The sequence below is a fragment of the Phyllostomus discolor genome, chromosome 1 (assembly GCF_004126475.2).
Source record: "Phyllostomus discolor isolate MPI-MPIP mPhyDis1 chromosome 1, mPhyDis1.pri.v3, whole genome shotgun sequence".
Classification (NCBI taxonomy): Eukaryota; Metazoa; Chordata; class Mammalia; order Chiroptera; family Phyllostomidae; genus Phyllostomus; species Phyllostomus discolor.
The window spans coordinates 105,173,562-105,195,049 of record NC_040903.2 but is presented as its reverse complement, the minus strand read 5'-3'; the positions used below and the strand labels follow the sequence as shown (position 1 = coordinate 105,195,049).

The 21,488-nt window shown below is 37.8% G+C and overlaps 1 protein-coding gene across 2 annotated transcripts in view; it reads right to left on the bottom strand.

Annotated features, from left to right (window-relative positions):
* The window catches only part of HPSE (heparanase), a 48,719-nt gene that overhangs the window by 15,268 nt on the left and 11,963 nt on the right, over positions 1-21,488 (bottom strand). For both annotated transcript variants that reach the window (XM_036027161.1, XM_028506252.2), the window contains exons 2-9: positions 19,148-19,293; positions 17,048-17,173; positions 9,826-9,999; positions 7,788-7,956; positions 7,408-7,455; positions 6,822-6,915; positions 6,047-6,153; positions 4,720-4,834 (exon numbers count right to left, since the gene is read on the bottom strand). In XM_036027161.1, coding sequence (XP_035883054.1) covers positions 4,720-4,834; positions 6,047-6,153; positions 6,822-6,915; positions 7,408-7,455; positions 7,788-7,956; positions 9,826-9,999; positions 17,048-17,173; positions 19,148-19,293 — 979 coding nt within the window. The remainder of the gene's footprint in view (positions 1-4,719; positions 4,835-6,046; positions 6,154-6,821; positions 6,916-7,407; positions 7,456-7,787; positions 7,957-9,825; positions 10,000-17,047; positions 17,174-19,147; positions 19,294-21,488) is intronic.

Genomic DNA, 21,488 nt, shown 5'->3' with positions numbered 1-21,488 from the left:
GACCCAGGGAGGTAGCAGACTGTGGAAGGGTGCACCGCTCAAGGTGGCTGGCAGACTGGGTGGTCCCACATTCACAGGTAGATAAACCAGGCAAAACTGGGCAGCAAGACAGACCATGCAACCCAGGACCCCAGCGTAGGGAAATAAAGCCTCAAACCAGCGATTGAAAACACCTGTGGGGGTTGAGGTGCTGGGAGATACTCCCAGCCTCACAGGAGAGTTCACTGGAGAGACCCACAGGGTCCTAGAATGTACACAAACCCAGTCACATGGGAATCAGCACCAGAAGAGCCCAGTTTTCTTGGGTTGGCAGAGGTGACTGGAATCTGGCAGAGAGTGGAGCAGGCACCATTGTTCCCTCTTGGACCCCTGCCCCACATACAGTGCCATAACCCAGTGACTGGGTTGCCCTGCCCTTGTCAACACCTAAGGCTCCACCTCTCACTACATAACATGTGCCTTGAGACACACACACAAAAATGGCCCAAACAAAAGAACAGATCAAAGCTCCAGAAAAAAATACAACTAAGCAATGAAGAGATAGCCAACCTATCAGATGCACAGGTTAAAACACTGGTGATCAGGATGCTCACAGAATTGGTTGAATTTGGTTGCAAATTAGATGGAAAAATGAAGGCTATGAAAAGTGAAATAAAGGGAAATGTACAGGGAGCCAATAGTGATGGGAAGGAAACTGGGACTCAAATCAATGGAGTGGACCAGAAGGAAGAAAACAACATACAATCAGAAAAGAATGAAGAAACAAGAATTCAAAAAAATGAGGAGAGGCTTAGGAGCCTCCAGGACATCTTGAAACGTTCTAACATCTGAATTATAGGAGTAACAGAAGGGGAAGAGGAAGAGCAAGAAATGGAAAACTTAGAAGAAATAATCAAGAACTTCCCCAATCTGGCAAAGGAAATAGACTTCCAGGAAGTCCAGGGAGCTCAGAGAGTCCCAAAGCACATCACCATTAAGTTACCCAAGATTAAAATGAAGAAGAGAATCCTAGAAGCAGCAAGAGAAAAGGAGGCAGTTACCTACAAAGCAGTGCCCATAAGACTGTCAGCTGATTTCTCAAAAGAGACCTTGCAGGTAAGAAGGGGCTGGAAACAAGTATTCCAAGTCATGAAATGCAAGGACCTACATCCAAGATTGCTCTATCCAGCAAAGCTATCATTTAGAATGGAAGGGCAGATAAAGTGCTCCTCAGATAAGGTCAAGTTAAAGGAGTTCATCATCACCAAGCCCTTATTATATGAAATGTTAAAGGGACTTATCAAAGAAAAGAAGATAAAAAATATGTACAGTAAAATGACAGCAAACTCACAATTAGTAACAACCAACCTAAAACAAAAACAAAAACTAACTAAGCAAACAACTAGGACAGGAACAGAGCCACAGAAATGGAGATCACATGTGGGGTTATCAACAGGGGAGTAGGAAAGGAAGAGTGGGGGGAAAGTAACAGAGAATAAGAAGGATAGATGGTAGATAGAAAATAGACAGGGGGAAGGTAAGAATAGTATGGGAAATGTAGAAGCCGAAGAACTTATATGTATGACACATAGATGTGAACTAAAGGGGGTGAATATGGGTGGGAGGGGGTGTGCAGGGTGGAGGGGGATGAAGGGAGGAAAATGGGACAACTGTAATAGCATAATCAATAAAATACATTCAAAGAAAGGGGAAAAAACCTTAATAAAGTAATGGATTAGCCAACAATCATCACTAGATATTAAAAAAAAAAGAAAGAAAGGCAACTGGACATTATGTGTCTGTTGATGGAAGCACACAACATTGCCTATGAAGAATTCTTGCAAAACAAAACAAAACAAATCTGAGTCAGCTCAGGCCTCTAGTTTTTATTACCAGTTTACAGGAAATTCAGGGGACAGAGAAACGTGCTAAATGAATAAATTTAGCAAAATCAAGAATGTGGGAAGCACCATAGAACAAATGACCTGCTTTCTTTCATGAATAAATTCTAAGAGACCAAAAAAAAAAGAGAGGGAAAGAAAACTTAAATATTAATAGACTCAAGATATATATTAACCAAATGCTGTATGTGAGCCTTCTGGATTTGAATATACTATTAAAATATTTGCAATCATTAGAAAAATATGAAACACTAACTTAATATTTGATGATACTGAGGAATTACTGTTAATATTTTAAAGTATAATAATGATATTGTTATATTTTTACAAAGGAGAGACATGCTGAAATATTTATGGATAAAGTGATATAGCTGAGATTTGCTTGAAAGTAATACAGTAGGTGGGAGGTGAGGATTGCGTAGAATTGTAGATTAAACAAGATTGGTGATTCATATACTTTTCTCTCACTTGAATTTTTCCATAATAAGAAGTTTTAAAAAAACCACTATGTATATGCCTCAATTCTTCCTTCTTGAGCTAAGGGAAAGTAGGGTCAACAGGGTAGCTTTTGGCCCTGTGCTTAAATCAAATTCAAATCTCCTTTTGAGACAAGAGTGGAATTAATGGAATGTATCAAAGGAGACATAACTTTAGCATGGTTCGGTTAAGGGAAGAACAGAACACTCACAGGCCTGGGAGGCAAGAGTCTTTAGAATAACATGGGACAACTGTGTAACCTTGAGCAAGTCACATGACTACATCTTAATTAGAAAATTCTCATCTGAAAAATGGATCTAAGATACCTGCCTTGCTACCTTCTGGCATTGGTATGAAAATTAAATGAGAAAACAGACATGTACAATGGGTTTAAGATCAGTTCCCTTGGATCATCTTCATAGTAACACTGCATTTATTCTTGCAAGTTTTGCTAGCTGATTCTGCACCTTGAGGAAGAAGTACATTTAATGCATATAAAAGGATTTGGAAGACAAAGGTTTATGTTTGGGCACTGAGAAGATTTAGATAGCATAATAAATAACTGACACTATTTACAAAGGGTGACAAGATAAGCTGGCTAATTTCTAGGCATTCTCAAAGTGAATTTTGTGGAAACTATTTACCTTTCTTGTTCAAGGTCCATTTAAGAAAGGGTCTGGAAGCAACCTAAGTGCCCGTCTGTAAATGAATGGATCAAAAAATAATGGTACATTTACACAATGGAATCCTATGCAGCGGAAAGAAAGAAGTAGCTTCTACCCATTGCAACAGCATGGATGGATCCGGAGAGCATTATGCTAAGTGAAATGAGCCAGGTGGTGAAAGACATATACCATGTGATCTCACCTATAAGTGAAGCCTAATCAACAGAACAAACAAGCAAGCAAAATATAATCAGAGACATTGAATTAAAGAATAGACTGATGGTAACAAGAGGGGTGGGAAGAGGGATAATGGGGAGTACAGGGGAAGGATCATCAAGGAACAGGTATAAAGGACATGTAGATAAAGCCAAACAGGGTGGGAGGTGGGCATGGGTGGGACGGGGTGGAAAACGGAGATGACTATACTTGAAAAACAATTAAACAAAGAAAAAGGAAAGGGCCAGGAGTAGATTTTGATACTTGTCTAGTGAAATTATCATGTTTGGTTTAACCCTATAGATGGCTCATAATATCCTTGGGGAAGATAGATTTGATTTTGTGTAAGGTTATTTTCTGAAGAATTTTCTAAAAGTTATGAGCAGTCTTCTCCATGAGCTTGCACCACTATAGATTAAAAAGCAATTTTGTTGGGAAATCTAGCTACAAACCATAGAAGGTTAGCTTATATTTTGGCATGTGCTCTTTGCAAACCTTCTTAGCATTCCTTTTTTTAAGGAATTATTCCTAGAAAACAGACATTCTCAAATGTCAGTTTATTTTATTTTATTTTTTAGTTTCATGAGGGAAGTGGTATTATACTTCTTAATTAATGTCAACTTTAATTAACATTTAGATTTTCAAATGTCATTTTAGACAATAAAAATCAAGATCATTCTTCTAGTCACATATATATTCCAGGTGGCTTTTTAGATGGAAAGGCTACATTACCTAATTTAGCACTAGATGCAGTTGGAGGTAGGGCAGACATTAGACCTGTTTTTTAAATTCATAAATATCTTGAAGGTTATCAACAAAATAGCCAATTCTTAGGGTGAGATTTTTGAACAAATGCATGGTACTATCGGCTTATCTTAAATAAATTAGATTTTATGACATAAAGGTTTCAAAACTTTGGATATTATAAAAAATTTCAACTTTTATTTAATTCATAAAACATTTTTTGATCCAAATTTAATATCTTGTAAAACTAAAGTCATAAATTTTCAAGCAAACCCCCCTTTTTAAAAGATTTTATTTATTTATTTTTAGAGAGAGAAGAAGGGAGGGAGAAAGATCCATTGGTTGCCTCTCCCATGGCCCCAGCTGAGAACCTGGCCTGCAACTCAGGCAGGTTCCCTGACCAGGAATTGAACCAGCAACCTTTCAGTTTATAGGCTGGTACTCAGTCCACTGAGCCACACCAGCCAGGGATCAGATGACCCCTTTTTAAGAAATCCCATGCCATGTCCAAAATGGCCCACATTAAAAATATTATTCCTGGGTCTCACTGTCTTCTCCTGAGACACAAAAATGTTAGAATGGATTATCTCTAAAGTTTTCTCCTGTTCACCTCTCCAAGGTTTGGCTACTTATTGAGAACACTGCATTTATTGAGAGGATTGACAATCACTGGTGGTTAATACAAGGGGTCTTCAGTATACTCTAATCACAAAAATAGGAGAATAGTGGCTACTTACAGGTAAAGGTTCGAAGTTCTCATCCACCAAGTGGTAGTTTCCAGCTCCGAAGAACACTTGCCTCATCACCACTTCTATGCCCAGTCTGGCCGACAGGCCCAATTTATCTAGCCACCTGCAACGGAGTGAGACCCAGCTTTCTTCGGGTTTGAAAACAAAATGACTTATTTCTAATTATAGACCATTTAATTTATTCATCAATGAGGAATTGACAGGAAACCAGAAAACTGGCATTCATTATAAATAAGTTATTCAAATGAAATGGAGACTACCCTTCCCTTCACATGCTCCCAAAACAAATTCTAGAAGACTATTACTATGCCCCTGAAGTGGCATTACTATCCCCTTCAGGGTAAGGCAACATCTACAAAGCAGAGTGGACAAATTCCCACCCCTATAGATATATTCCTTGTCCTTGGGTGTACCCCTAGTTACCACGTGAGGTCTAAGGACTACAGGGTTGCTTGTAGTCAATAGTAGTAAAATGTGAAATAAACAGAATCACACTTAAACTTTTATGGACACCTCCTGTTCTTTATCCTTAATTAATGGCAAAACAAACATTTCCATTCTTTTCTCTACTCATCATGCCCCCATGAGCATAAACAATTTACACTATTCCGGGCTTACAAGAATGAAGGTAGGAGAGGAAAGAGGATAAGTCTCAATGTGAGAGCACAGAACTATAAATTAAGAGTGGGAAAAGGATTATGAAATGCAAGTTAACCAGTTGTTCTTTTTCAAAAAATTAAAATAAAAAATTTAGTTTTATTTAATAATTATAAAGCATCTTAAGGGCAAGACTACCATGATAGTATTAACACAGCTGGCAAAGTAACCAGCTGTTTAAAGCAATCAGGTTTGTGGTGGTTGGCCTAGGAGGTAATTAAGTAAGTCTTTAAATTCATTGGAAGCCCTGCTGGTGTGACCTCATATGTCAGGCTCCAATCTTGCTGGGAATCTATAAATACTGTGTAGCATGTACTACATGTGCTTCTTAGAGTCAGGGCTCTAGATACCCTACTTTACAATGTATTTTTGTTTTCACATTGTACTTTAGAAGAGGAATCCTTGGCATGTTCATGGGTCATAATTAAGGAACCAAACTTCTAAAGCAATTCATTCATACAGTGATTAGTTTGGAATACACATTAAAGATGCCCAACAAGCTTTTAGTAAATAATTTTCTTGCAAAATCTGGCACAAATTTTTGGGCTCATCCACAGAAACCATGTTTGATGAGATTTTTGGCTGGTGAGCTATTTCAACCAAATAGACTAAGAGCATGCTTCAATCAGCTCCCTGAGGTAAATGCCACTTCACTCACATAAAACCAGCTGCAAAGGTGTCGGACAGCAAGGGTGCTCCACCTCCATATGCAGAGCTTGTTTCTCCTAACCAAACTTTCTTGTGGGGTCTGGTCTTCTCAACAACCTATGGAATAGCAACATCTCCATGGTAACTGCAAACAAGCTGACCAGTTATGGTGCTGAAGATGAACAATATTCAAAATCTTGTATTCCCAGGCCCACTTATTGAAAATAGTTACAAAATATGTTCACAGACATTTAGGTCTTGGTCAATGTACTTTTACTGGAATACTAGGTATAGAAGAAATGTAAATAATTCCATTTTGATGGCCTATGAAAGTTAATTCTAACAAAAGGCTATTAGAAGTATTTTTTATTGTTATTATTGTTGGAAGTATTCTTAATTTTTTAAAAAGATTTTATTTATTTATGCTTTAGGGAGGAGAAGGGAGGGAGAAACAGTAATATGTGGTTGCCTCTCGCGTGTCCCAACTGGGGATCTGGCCAGCAACCCAGGTATGTGCCCTGATTGAGAATTGAACTGGCAATACTTTGATTCACAGGCTGGTACTCAATCCACTGAGCCACACCAGCCAGAGAGAGTATTTTAAATTTCTAATCAATGTACATGGATAAGACCTGATGCTAAGGGGAAACTGAAGGTGAATAAGACTAGTGCTTATTCTCTAAAATTAGAAAACACATAAATTCATATACATATAGAATGTAGTACCAGCTAAACCGTAGAATAAGGATTCTGGTTTTACATTAAAAAGAAAAAAAGACTATTACCTGAAAAGTTTTTTGTACAGGTGAAATAAAAGTGTCCAACACATCAGGGTTTAGAAAATCTTCTTTGGTAGCAGTTCGCCCATCCAAGTAATAGCTAAATTATTAGAAAATATTCAGAAAAAAATAACAACCTTTACTTTCTACTGTAGAGTTCATTGGCTGAACTTGCACTTTTTACTACCCCTTCCAACTTCCCTGTTATGAAAAAAAAGGCAGAAGTTCTAGTATAGAGAGACCAAGATAGAAGGGGATCAGTTACTCTATCTTGAGAAGACACAGTTGCCAGTGCAGGTACATGTGGGTTACTGTCACTTGTCCTCTGGCAAGCATATTGGCTTTAGCTACTTATCTGCTCCATGGGTTAAAGGATAGTGTGCCTTGATCATGTAGAAACAACCACAATACTTAAAATAAATTTAAATTTTTGTTTGGTTAATATTAAAATTCTAGTACAGTACTGTTTGAGATACTATATGATTCTTACTTGAACTAAAAAGCCAATTAGGAACTAAATAGAAATAATTTTTTGAAACTAAATAGTAAGTACAGCTAGCAGTTTAGTACTAAGAACAGGAGACATACTTACTGATGCCATGTAACTGAATCAATCACTTCTCCCCCAGCCTTCAGGAAACTAGAAAAAAAATCTATTATGTTATCACTAACTTCTCATAAACACAATGTATATACACAATATATGCAGAAGAGGTCAATTCCTCAGAAATGGGATGTTTACTACTTGAGGATCAGGCAAACACAAACTTCCTAATTCATGATACAATTTGCATCTAGGCACCATTTGCCCCAGATCCTTGTTATTTGGGGCCAGTCAATGTTTTCTCTTTCAGCAAACCATCTATCTAGTCGGGTAGCAAGTGGTTTAATAACAGGTGGACTGTCGAGGATACTGCACAACAGAGAAATCTTATTTTTAAGAAAAGTGATTCTGCTTCCTCAAGCTCTTACTTCCTCAGCATCTTAACAGTCTTTCCTCGAGGCTGACCGACATCAGGACCATAGAGATTTGCATTTTTGAAAGCAGATTTCTTTAGAAGTTTATGCAACTTAATAAAATCTTCTCCTAACTGCAATCCATCGATGAAAATACCAGCCTTCTTCTGGAAACTGTTAGGTTCTGAAAGAGCAATTTTCAAAAATAATCACTATGTAGAAATTTCTTATTTACCAGGAAACATAACAACAGCATATTTTAAAAGCAACAAAGCATTTTTCAAATTATAAAAACTTAGCATCCAAAGTCAAGGAAAGTCAGACTTCTAGTTATAAGGAAGATATCACAGAAAAATAAAATCTTAAATTATGTAACAAGTATGATGGGGTATTAAAACAATTTGAAATAAATAATGGGGATATTAAACAAATGGATAGCTGAAAAATTTGTGTTCAGTATTTTAATAACCTAATTTTTTTTTTGCTTTGAGGAAAGACATTCCAAAAGCAGTTTCTACAATGCAATAAAAATTATTACTAAGACATGCCCTGGCTGGTGTGGCTCAGTTTGTTGGAGCGTCATCCTGTGAACCAAAAGGTTGCGGCTTCAATTCTGGTCAGGGCACATATTGAGGTTGTGGGTTCGATCCCTAGTCAGGGAACATATGGGGAGGCAACCAATAGATGTTTCTCTACACCTCTTTCTCCCTCCCTCTCTCTCTAAAATCAATACGCGAGGATTAAAAAAAGTCTTACTGAGCCTATTTACTCACAAATTATATTTGCAAATGAGCCTAGAATTAGCAAAGCTGAAGAGATGGGAGGGAGGCACAGAGGGTGTCCAAACTACTTCCCAAATATAGCTTCACCTTGGAAACCAGACCTTTTCTTTGCAACATGGGCCTCAAAAGAGGAAAACACGTTATCTCTCTTTTATCTCACTCTGAAGAGCAGACCGAGTTGGGCTAGTGTAGGGCAGAAAGGTAGGGAAGGAGGGATGTATGGAGATGGGTATGGATGGATTCAGATGACCTATTATTCATATGGTGAATAATTCTATTCTGCTATTCTGCTAACTGCTTTCTATTCTGTTTTTGTGTTCCAAGTTGCCAGCTATCCTCAGCAACCCAATTACAAAATTTGCTTCTAGACTGTACCATAACACATACCACTACAGGCATGTATAATTTCTTGGTTTGTTTTCCTGTTGGTCTGGCTCCCTACCTCCAGAATGGAAGTTACAAGAGAGCAGAGACCTTGTTCTGGAGCCAGACTGCCTGGGTTCAAATTTTAATTTCTCTAAGAATCCTCTAAGAGTTGCACAGCATCACAAAGCTATTCAGCTAACCTTTTTGTGCCTCTTTTGTCATTGAAATGGTCATAACTGTATCCACTTCAGGGTGGTTAAAAGGTAAAATAAATTAATACTTATTAAATGCTCAGAACTATGCCCATCATACCACTACATCTCATTTCCCATTTTATCTTTGGTTCCACTGGCTAATGTGTGGAAAAGCATTATAAATATGTTTGGATCAGTGTAGCTAGTCACTTGCACTTTAGTAAGATTTTGTAAGTTCCTTGCAAAAAAGAGTGAAGAAGGAGACAATCAGGACCTCAATCTGGATTCTATACTGGGAACTTTTAGCTTGAGCATATCATGAGGATTGGAATGGGGTTGCTGAAATTAACTGACAAGTCAAGGTACAGAGAAAGGAATAGAAGAGTAAAAGCAAACTCCCCCCTTTACAGTCTTGCTGAGTTCAGCCTGCCAAGCATAATAGTCTTAATTGACCCTGAAAATCTCAAGGGAACCTGGGAGCTGTGGAAGTTGCTGGTTTCGAGTTGTTTTCAGTTCCAATGTAACATAAACTGGGATTAGCAGTAGGTTCTAGGATATGCAAAGGAGTTTTCTGCCTTAAACCATCTGAAAGTTGCACTGCTGAGCAGTGCACAAAAGTGCTGACAAGTATATCAAAAAAGAATGTCATAAATAGAAGCAAATAATGCAAAAGGGGAATTTCATTAATAAAATGTACCCAGGTATACTTACCGTTGCCTAGTTCCCAAGAAATGTTATAACTCTTAGAAGAGCAGTAGTCCAGGAGCAACTGGGCATTAGAACTGTTCCACTGCAAATCTGCTGTTCGTAGTAAGGCATTTAGACCAAAGATCAAGTGCAGGCCTGAGCAATTTGCAAAAGTATACAGTATATCCACTGAGCTTCCTAAAAGAAAAACGTAATTTAATAGTTGGGCTGGCACCTAACTATTAAATTGATAAAGGTCTCCAGATTTGTTCTTCGTAGTGAGTTACTATTTCTGCTGTTAAATCAAAGGAATTATTGTCCTCATGAGCAACTATAATTTATGACTAAGAGACAATAAAATTGGACTACAAAATAAACAAAAATCAGTGTAACTTCATTTCCCTCAGCTGTTGAATTAAGTCCCATGCAGGCACTAGAAGCTTTGGTCTGGCACTCAGATTTTGTTCAAGTGACCTCAGGTGAAGGCAAAAAACCATTCTGCACTGGCTTAGTGCTCAACATGCAAAGGCCAGAACTTCATCAGTCAACATAAACCCTACTCTTCATAATCTAAGTATCTTTACTTACAAACCTGTCATAGAATATTATCGTAAATTTAATTATATTTAAAGCATTTTTGAAAAATTCATGCATATGATTTATTAATTTTAAATGAATAGAATTTTACATTAAAAAACTTGCCTAGGGCTATAGAGTTACGGTTTCCAAACTGTGTACCAAGGCATCCTGAAGAGGCACAGTGAATTCACTGGTGTGGTCATCAGATTTAGCAAATAAAAATACAAGGCATCATGGACAGATGCCATGTTATCCAAGACAACATGGAGAGACCTTAGAATATCATATTAAGTGAAATAAATCAGACAGAAAAAGTTAAGAACCACATGATTTCATGCATATGTTGGATATAAAACTGAGAGCAACAAATGAATAAACAAAAATAACCAACAAGTGAAAACTCATAGGCACAGACAACAGTATGGTGGTTGCCAGAGGAAAAGGGGGCTGGGAGGATAGTAAATGGGGCCAAATATATGGTGACAGAAGATGCTTTGACTTTGGGTAGTGGCCACATAAGGCAAGATACAAATCATGTACCATAGAAGCATCCACTTGAAACCTACATAATCTTATAGGCTAATGTCATCCACTAAATTTAATAAATATATATAAAAACATAGGGTATCTAGTTAAACTGAACTTCAGATTCATAATGAATAATTTTTAGTGTATGTTCTATGCAATGCTTGAGAAATACAGTAAAAAAATATTATTTATCCAAATTCAGTCAACCCCACTCACAGGGGCATGGCAGGATCTTTGAAATTTGCAAGGGAAACACATCAACATCTGTTGGACATGATGAGAATTATTACTATCAGGCTGTTAGGACCTAGTAACCTAGTAGCAGCTTAATAATTGAAACTCTTAGGTATTTGGGGGGGCCTAGATATGCTGTGAAAAAAATTTACTAAGTCACTAAAGTGCCACAAAAGTTTGAAAACTTTTGAACTCAGCTTTTTAAATTATTAGCTAGTCTACAATCACTTTTTGAGAGTAGCAACATGTAATTTTTAGCATTTTCTTTAAATCAGTTATCATATGCTAAAGAAATTCTTAGATTTTCATGTGTATTTAGAGTCATTTGTTCAATAGAAATTCACCCTAGAATTCTCCTAGTTTAAAAAATAAATGTCTGTCTATCTGGCAAATTTATACCCTTTCTTCTTAAAAGTGGTTTTGTATTTTTTTGTTTTTTCCTAGGTCTTCAGCCTGGATTTCTTAGTGAAACCCTGGACTTAATATTGCTGATTAAGACTGAGAGGCAGAAATGAGTTTAAGCAAGTATTTTGGGTGTTTTCGATGTTTGCTGTGTCACCCACTTCCTCAAAACTGCTGCCTGTCATCAGAGTTATAGACATCCGGGTGTGCAAAGCTCTCTGAGTCCTGCAGCCCAGTGTTCCACTGGATCTTAGAACCACAGTTTCAGACAGCATGGGTCTTTGGAATTACTGGGTCCTCCCAAGCCTCCACCCTCATTTTTCTATGAGGAATCTGACACCCAAAGAAATGAAGTGCTTTGCTCAATGTCACATAGGTCTTCAGTGGCAGTGTCATTGCTATGGTCTGTTATAAAAGTCCTGGAACTACCTTAGTCACAGCTATACTTTAGCCTTACATATTGCAGAAAGTGTCCTGGGTCAGGACTCATAAGTCCTGAGCTCCGGACTCCACTCTCCTTCTTACAGTCTAAATGACTGGGAAGGGGTGTCAGGGGTGGGGTGGAGTGCGGTGGAGAGGGGTGATTATGGTACTTTCAAAAAACTTGAAATTGTTGCATTTTAGAATATTTATTCAACTCATGCTTTACTCTTCCACCATTCATTTTTCCAAATGACTTGGATAGTATATAGCTTGAAATTCTATTATCTGCCCCCTATAACACAGTAACATCTCCTAGCATGAGGGCTGAGTTTAAATTACTGAGTTTAAATCTACTTAAAAAAAAAAGCCTACTCACTCCTCAAAATAAGAACAATAAGAAAACTCATACCTAATTATCCAACATTTGATCATTATCCAATCTCTTCCCTCTTTGTGTAGGAGCGCATGAAAAGATACCTGGGACAAAGGGATCTAGATAACATTAAAAATTGTCACTGACTTTCCCTGACACACATTTGTATAGGTGTGTCCAGCATCCAGCATAACAGTGGTTGGTGGGGTGGAGTAGTGCAGTAATGAGGAAGAGAGGTGGAGAAAAAGAGCCAAGAATCAGCTCATTAAATGTGATTAGTTTAATAAGAGAGTCCTCCTTTCTGAAATCACATCCAGAATTACACCCGTAACATTTCTTCCTTTCCTGTCTTAACAGGTTTACAGTGTGAATTTATATTCTCATGACAAATGTTTTTGTCATCTTCTGCTTAAGTGAAACACACCAGCAATGGGTACTAGAATTAGAAAACTTACCTGTATCTTCTAGGAAACCTTTTTTATGGATACAAGCCACTAACTAAGCAAAGTGTCTTTGCCACAATGGGCTTTTGCTGTCTCTCCCATTGTATGATGCCAGCCCAATTTGCTCAGGTATTAGCAACTTCAGCTATGGATGCGGAACAGTGGGTGGAAACTCTTACTGGCTTCTGAGATACTATCACGGTAATGAGTTGTAGCCAAAATAAACATAGTAGGTTCCTATTTATATGTTTGCAAGTCATGCAGACTAAAATAGAACATTTCAAAAGAGAAATCAAATGTTTATAAATACAAATAAACTATCTGTATTTATTATATATTTTCTCATTGCCAAGAGGGTGGCTAAAGTTATACTCATGTTACTATGTAGTTAACAAAGAAATTTTTCCCTGATGAACTACGAAGGTCCAAGTCCTACAGGCAGGAAAAATGTTGAAAACCTACCATTTTGGATCTCAAAAGATCATGTGAGATATCAAGCCTTTACTTTTTAATTAAGAAAATTGAAGATAAACTGGTAAAATGTTTAACATAATAAAAAAGTGGGAACCTATAGATTACTTAATGGTGTGGGGTGTTCTCCTAGCAGGCCTACACCATAAAGATTTATTGCAAATGAGATCTTACTGCTGTAGGTCTCTTGTACTTCCATCATCCCTTTAATGGGATCAGAGATGGCCCTTCCTTATGCCATATTCTGTTCAACCATAGATCATGTTATTAAAGTATCAGAGGAGTTCCCTCATTTTAAAATGCAAAAAATAATTTAGAGAACTACATTATCTTACATTATCTATTAGCATCTAACATATTTTCTGATTTCTTATGTGTTGTGTTTTATTCTGTATCTTATATATAAAAAACACAAAAATTAAAAATCCATGGAATACACTGAAATCTGGATAATGTACAGTAAAATCTTACAAAGATAATTTATTTTCAATAATGTACTTTTACAAATGCTGGCTTCCAGCCAAGATGGAGGCAAAGGTATATATTCTTTGCTTCCTTGCACAATCAAACAAAGGATAACAACTAATTTTTAAAAAGCAACAGAACTGCCAGAAAAATGAACTGTATGAAGTCTGACAACTAAAGAGTTCAAGAAGAAACATTCATCCAGACTGGTAGGAGGGGCGGAGATAGGCAGCTAGGGTGGAGAGGATGCACGTCATGGCAGTGGCTGGCAGACTGGGTAGTCCCACATTTGTGTGTGGATAAACTGGGAAGAACAAATGGGGAACAAGACAGACTGCACAACCCATGTTTCTAGCATGGGGAAATAAAGCCTCAAAACTTCTGGTGGTAAAAACCTGTGGGGGCAGTGGCAGCAGGAGAAACTCCCAGTCTCACAGGCGAGTTAGTTGGAAAAGACCACTGGGTCCTAGAATGTACACAAAACCACCCACCTGGGACTTAAGACCAGAGGGCCCAATTCACTTGTGAGTATTGGGGGAAGTGACTAAAAGCTGTGGAGACCCAAGCAAACGGCATTGTTCCTGTCTGACCTCTCCCCCACATATGGTGCCACAATGCAGGGAAGTGGGTGGGACAACCCACCCACTGACAAATACCTAAGGCTCCTCCCCTTACCACATAACAGAAGCACTGAGACAAAGAAATATTGCCCAAATGAAAGAACAGATTAAGACTCCAGAAAAAGAACTAAGTAATGAGGAGATAGCCAACCTATCAGTTACAGAGTTCAAAACACTAGTAATCAGAGTTCCAGCCAAGATGGAGACATAGGTAGAAACCCTTCACTTCCTTGCACAACTAAAAGGAGGATAACAATCAATCTAAAACAATAAACAACCAGAAGTGCCAGAAAATCAAATTGCATGGAACTCTGACAACCAAGGAATTAAAGAAACAGTCAACCAGACTGGTAGGAGGGAGATGGGGTAGATAGGCAGACTGAGAAAACCTGGGGCCAGGCAGCAGACAATGCAGGTAGGGCTGGCTGAATGGGAAACTGAGACTCAAAACTGACTGTGGACCATGGTAGGGGTTGCCATGGTGGGAGAAACTCCCAGTCCCACATGAGAGTTTGTTGGAAAGTGGGGCTAGAGCCCAGCAAGCAAGCTGCATTGTTCCTTCTCTGATCCCTTCCCCACAGAAAGCACCATAACGCAGCAAAGAGGGTTGCCCTGCCCTGGAGAATACCTAAGGCCCCGCCCTCTTACACTTCACAGGAGCCCCAAGACAAAGAAATATGGCCTAAATCAAAGAACAGAGCAAAACTCCACAGAAAGAGCTGAGCGATGAGGAGATAGCCAACCTATCTGATGTGGAATTCAAAACGTTGGTAATCGAGATGCTCACAGAACTTACTGAGCTTGGTTGAAAAATGAAAGAACAAATGAAGACTACCCAAAGTAAAATAAAGCAAAAATATTCAGGGAACCCACAGTGACAGGAAGGAAACCAGAAATCAAAGCAACGATTTGGAATAAAAGGAAGAAATAAACATCCAACTGAAACAGAAAGAAGAACCAAGAATTCAAAAAAAATGAAGAGAGGCTTAGGAAACTCTGGGACAACCTGAGATGTTCCAATATCTGAATTATTAGGGTGCCAGAAGGAGAAGAACAAGAGCAGGAAATTGAAAACTTATTTGAAAAAAATAATAAAGGAAAACTCCCCCCATCTGGCAAAGGAAATAGACTTCCAGGAAATCCAGGAGGCCCAAAGAGTCCCAAAGAAGTTGGACCCAAGGAGGAACACACCAAAGCTCATCATCATTAAGTTACCTAAAATTAAAGATAAAGAGAGAATCTTAAAAGCAGCAAGAGAAAAGGAGAGAGTTACCTACAAAGGAGTTCCCATAAGACTACCAGCTGATTTCTCAAAAGAAACTTTGCAGGCAAGAAGAGGCTGGGAAGAAGCATTCAAAATCATGAAAGGCAGAGACCTACATCCAACATTACTCTATTCAGCAAAACTATCATTTAAAACAGAAGGGCAGATAAAGTGCTTCCCAGATAAGGTCAAATTAAAAGAGTTCATCATCACCAAGCCCTTATATGAAATGTTAAAGGGACTTGTGTAAGACAAAGAAGAAGATCAAAACTATGAACAGTAAAATGACAACAAACTCACAACTATCAACAACTGACCCTAAAAAAACAAAGGGAAAAACAAAACTAACTAAGCAAACAACCAGAACAGGAACAGAATCACAGAAATGGAGATCACATGGAGGGTTATGACCAGTGAGGGGGTAGGGGGAGAATGCAGGATAAGGTACAGGGAATAAGAAATATAATTGGCAGGTACAAAATAGACAGGGGGAGGTTAAGAATAGTATAGGAAATGTAGAAGCCAAAGAACTTATATGTACGGCTTATGGGCACGAATTAAGGGGCTGGGGGAGGGATGCTGGAGGGAATGGGAGTACTGGGAAAAGGGGTATAAAAGGGAGGAAAATGATGGGACAACTGTAATGCATAATCAATAAAATATACTTAAAAAAGAAATGCTGACTAATCCAAATTAACTTCAAGATCATTTATTTTTCAGAAGTCAAAAGAAGACAGTTTAGACTATCTGAGTAGGTTGTTCCCTTAACATAGGTCTGGGGCAAATCATCCCTTATGTGAGTATAAAATGTGAACTTTCAGAAAATAATATATTTTATAGGTAAACAAGGCTTGCTTGTTTCAGTTGCTTCAAAGCCCTGTGTGACAGCATCATCTCATTTTGAAGACTGGTTCAGTGAATGGAAATAAATTTCTGGTTAGTGAGTTTCTCCTGTGTTTGCAAAGCCACAGAGGAAAGAAAAAGAGAAAGCTGCTTGGTGGCCAAGCCTATCTGTGGAGGCCCGGGATTCCCCAGCCTGATGATACACCAACTCTTCACAGGGGTTGCTTCTTAGAGGGGAGAGAGAATGGACAACAAAGTGTGAGTGTTTTCACATTCTGCTCTTTATACTTTTGTATTTTACATGAGGAATGTATCCATGCCTTCCCTGATTTCCTAGTTCTTCAGAGAAACTAAGATTATTATTAGATTGTGAGTAAATGATTTCTATATTTCACTGTGTGGCTAACAGGTAAAGGCAGGTGAAGAAACCCTCCCCCCACACACCAGAAGTTTTGGGTTCAAGATTTCCCATTAAGTCTTAATAACATTTTAGTATTATGCAGCTTCATACTGCTGTAAGGCTCATTAGATTCAAATTCGTGTTCAAGCTCCAAATAGTTTAGGGGGCTGGGACACTTGCAGGGTGCCATTCATTTCTTACTTGAGTAGGTGCTGTTCCTGAACCTTTTGTAATACTGTTCTTTAAGTAGTAATTGCTCCTGGAATGGCCATTCCAACTGTAACCTCTTCTCTACATCAGAAGGGATGAATCCATATTTGCAAATATCTGCAAATGAAAGACAATTTAGGATAACTGTTTCAAAGTGATGAAGTTGAAACCCCTACATTTATTTAGGTAGATAAAGTCAAGTTTGCTGGCTAACCAGTTATCATGAACAAACAAAGGGCAGGTTTCCTAAGAAACATTGGCCAAACACTGGACACAGGAACACTGGACACAACCTCAAGTCATTGTGTCCATTTCTGGACACAATCCAGAAAGATCCTCAGAAACTTGAAATCACCAGAGAACCTCTCTGAAGAAAACATAGTTCAGTATTCCTAAGGTTCACCTTCAAAAATACATAGAAACTTGTTTTACATGGACTATAACTGATTTGTGGCAATATCTTTTTGCCACAATGGTAGGACAGCAAATGTTGACTTTTTTCTTCCAAATTTGGTATCTTCAAAGCTTCTAAGACCACAACACGTGCACTTGGAAAATCCACCAGTGTCCTTTCAGGCAGACTGTGCTTTATCACAAGACAGCAGGGCTGCCAGGCACTTGCTGCCAGGGTTGGCTAACCCACCAACGACTTCCTTTCTGGCAAGTGGCACACTCTGGCTTTCTGGCAGCCAGTGCCTTTTCCATCCCTACGCTCACAAAGGATGTTTCAGAGGCATTTGGATGATTCCAGTGTCCTCCACCCCTCCCCCAACCCCCAAAACAGAATAAAGAAAATTGATGAGCAAAGGACAGTTTCTGGTCTAAACTTACGAGACCTTCTGAACGCATTATGACTGGTGGGAAAGGGCCAAGTGTAAACATAAACTATTCCAAAGCACTGTTCCAAGAGAACCCTCCTGCTTTTTTTCATTTTTTCTAATTACTATTCTATCAATTTTGAACCAATTATAGGGCAACTATTCTACATACTTGCTAACTAAAGAAAATAAACAGCAGGAAAATATGTAATATGTGAAAAATGAAATATTATTCATTAATATATAAATTCTACATATTATCATTCAACAAAGTACATATTTTTATAATTATTAAGATAATGATTCAACTTCCATTTGACGCCTGTATAGCAGTTAATGAAAAACATGTGGCAAATCTTCGTGGCTTCCCAGGGCAGGTTTCTGAAGTGAAGCCAACAGACTTCCCATATCAGGATTACCTGTATTTTGCCATATATAATGTGCACCCTTTTGCACAGATTTTTGAGGGAAAAACAAGGATGCACATTTTACATGGAAAATACTAATTCTGTAAGTATATAAATGTTTTTAATTCTTTTTTTTATGCTTATGCATTAAAAGTGTAACTCTAGAAAGCAATAACGGTATCCGTATGTTCAAAAATAAATGCTAAAATTCCTTTACAATACAAAATCCAAGTATCTAAATGTAAATAAACAAAAATTGAATTAAAAAATTAAAACAAAAGATTTGTCCTGGAAGTTTGTGCTAAAAACATGGGGGTGCATTATACATAGCAAAATACAGTACCTGAGAAATTTGCTAAACTTGGAACCAAGGTTGGAGCTCAGGTATCCAAATATTAAAACTTACTCCAGGTAGTGTAGTCAACAAAGTTTGAGAACCACTGTCCTATAAGTTAAGTCTTCAAATGTATTTTAGAAGCAGAATATATCTCACATCCTCTTCCTATACCTTTCACCCACATTCTATTTCTAGAATAAAATGGTTTCAAATCCATTGCTGTGCCTTCGGCTGGAAATACTCTCTTTAGTTTGAGGCATTTCTACCTATAGTTCCCTCTAAATAGCTCTTCCAGCTGTTATCATTGTTCTATTTACACACAACTAACTCTCATTTGTGCCCAAGCACATCTTTTTTTGTGAGGTGTGTCACATTACATGAAAACATCAGGAGGAGGAAGCCTGTCCACTGCTTCCTTCTTTTGTGTGGGTGCCTCCACAGGTCAGTCAGGAGCCCTAATTCTCTTATTGAATGTCCAGGACCTACTGAAGTTAATGAAAATATATGGTTAATCTTTAAAAAGGTTTACCCTGGTTGAATTGAGATTGCCAGTAACTTCTCTCTTCAAAGCTTGGCTCTTTCTTGGGATCAAAAATGAGAAAGTCTGTCTTGGAGCCACCAAATCTCAGGTACGCAGGAGACAAACCTCTGGCCAAAGTTTGAAGCTTTGGAGAACTATTAATCAACAAAACAAAGAAACAAGCAAAATATAACCAAAGACACTGAAATAGAGAACAGGCTGACAGTGTTCAGGAGGGAGAGGGGAGGGAATTTCAGGGGAATTTCAGGGGAAAAGGGGAAGGGTTTACAGGAACAAGTATAAAGGATACATGGACAAAAACTAGGGAGGGTGGAAATGGAAGGGAGGTGGGGAAGGCTGGGTGGGAGGGCTGGGATGGGAGTAAAAGATAGAAAATTGTACTTGAACAATAATTAAAATAAAGCTATTAAAAAATAAGAAGAAGAGAAGCAAGAAATTAAAATGATTTTTCTCAGGCCAATCCAATCAAACATGTTTATTCCCTTCTCTCTTGGTGAACCTGTTTCTCAATATCTAGTTGGACAGGGCTTGGAGGGAGAGGTCATACTGCTACAAGGGATGAATCATCTCTATCTGAGCCTTTCTAATTGCAAGGCTGCCCTTCCAGGCACCTGGAGGCAGCTTGGAGCTCTGATTCTGGCTAAAGCTTATATTTTTAACTTGACAAGTAAGATAGCATTCAGTACTTTCAAAAAACATAATCATTTATGACTGTTGGAGGAAAGAGACAGAGAGTGGAAAGTACAGAAAAGATGACTTTGTGTTTCTTTCAAAAATAGACTGTCTTCAAAAATTTATTTTCCCAGAGAAGTTCATGAATGATAAGATTCTTCCTCCTTTCCCTAACCATCCCCTTCCCAAGGAAAACCAACCTTTTAAATTTAAGTCAAATAACTTAGAATTTAAGTCAAATAACTTAGAATTACATAAAAGAATTCTAATTCATGCCATTGATACCTCCAATTTGAGCAATTCTAAATGCATATCTCATCAACAAAAATGTTCCTAACAGATGCTTATTAAATGCTCAGAATGGTATTAAGTGCTACAGAATGGAATTGGAATGATTTATTATACCTTTCCTCAGAAATGATGTCATGAATCTTTAAGTGACTAAAACTAAGAAAACAGAAGACCCAGGTGACAGGGACCCCTGCCCTAGATTTCTTAAGTGTCACACCTGTGTTCCTGGCCACACTGCTTTCTAGAATACTCTTTAAACACATGAAATCAATGCTGTGTAGTTATCAGATTGGCCTGTGTTTAGTTTACATCTGGAATTATTTCAAATAAAAAATCATTCTAGGAAAAATATCTCATTGTGATATTGAGATATGTGAGAGCAATGGGAAGCTAAAACTTCAAACCTCTGAGGAATTAAAGACCTAACCTAAAATTTGAAATTTTAAGATGTACTCCTGCTTAATTATATACAGTTAATATTTTGAAAGATTTCTTTATTAAGAGGTGGAAATTGACCAAAAGATAAATCACCTGCGTTCAAAGCTTCAGCGATTTCTCCTCATCGTTTTTTTTGTTTTGTTTGTTTGTAACTTGAGAGCTTTTTACTGTATTATGTAGGCACTTTTTCCATCATGAGCCTCTTCCTCCATAAACAATGCATTTTAAATTATACTTTATAATGTTGTTTATTTATTTAAAGACAAATATACTAATATTATATATTAAAACATTTTCTTTGACTTAAAAGTTCATTTTCTCTGGATCTTAATAGAACTTAAAATATTTTCATGGGCCCCTACACATATGTGGGTTCTGGCACAAGGAAGTACAGCACAAAGTGAGACTGCAGAAATGTCATTCACCTGGAACTTGTCCTGAAAAACACCTGACAGCACCAGGACTCTAGGAAGGATTGCATCTACCATGGGATCCTTGAAATCCCTAGAAAATACATGGAAATGCTCACTTGGACTAAGTAAGGATTTTGAAGACAGCCGATTCCACTTTGCTACAATCCCAAACAAAAATAAACTGTGGAGAGGGGAAATAGAGCACTATTGTGTAATGGGCACAGAGTTTCAGTTTGGGAAGATGAAAATTCTAAGATGGGTGGTGGTGGTGATTGCACAACTATGCGGACATACTTAATGCGAGTGAACTGCACACTTTAAAAAAGTAAATTTTATGTTTGCAATATTTTACCACAATAATACGAACAACTGTAGACACAATGTGATTTCAACAATGAAAAAAATATATAAGAATGAGATAACAATGACTATTATTTTGTGATGAGATGGATGATGGACTCTTTTTTTTTCTATTGCTTTTCTGTATTTTACCAGTTTTCATAATAAGTACATAT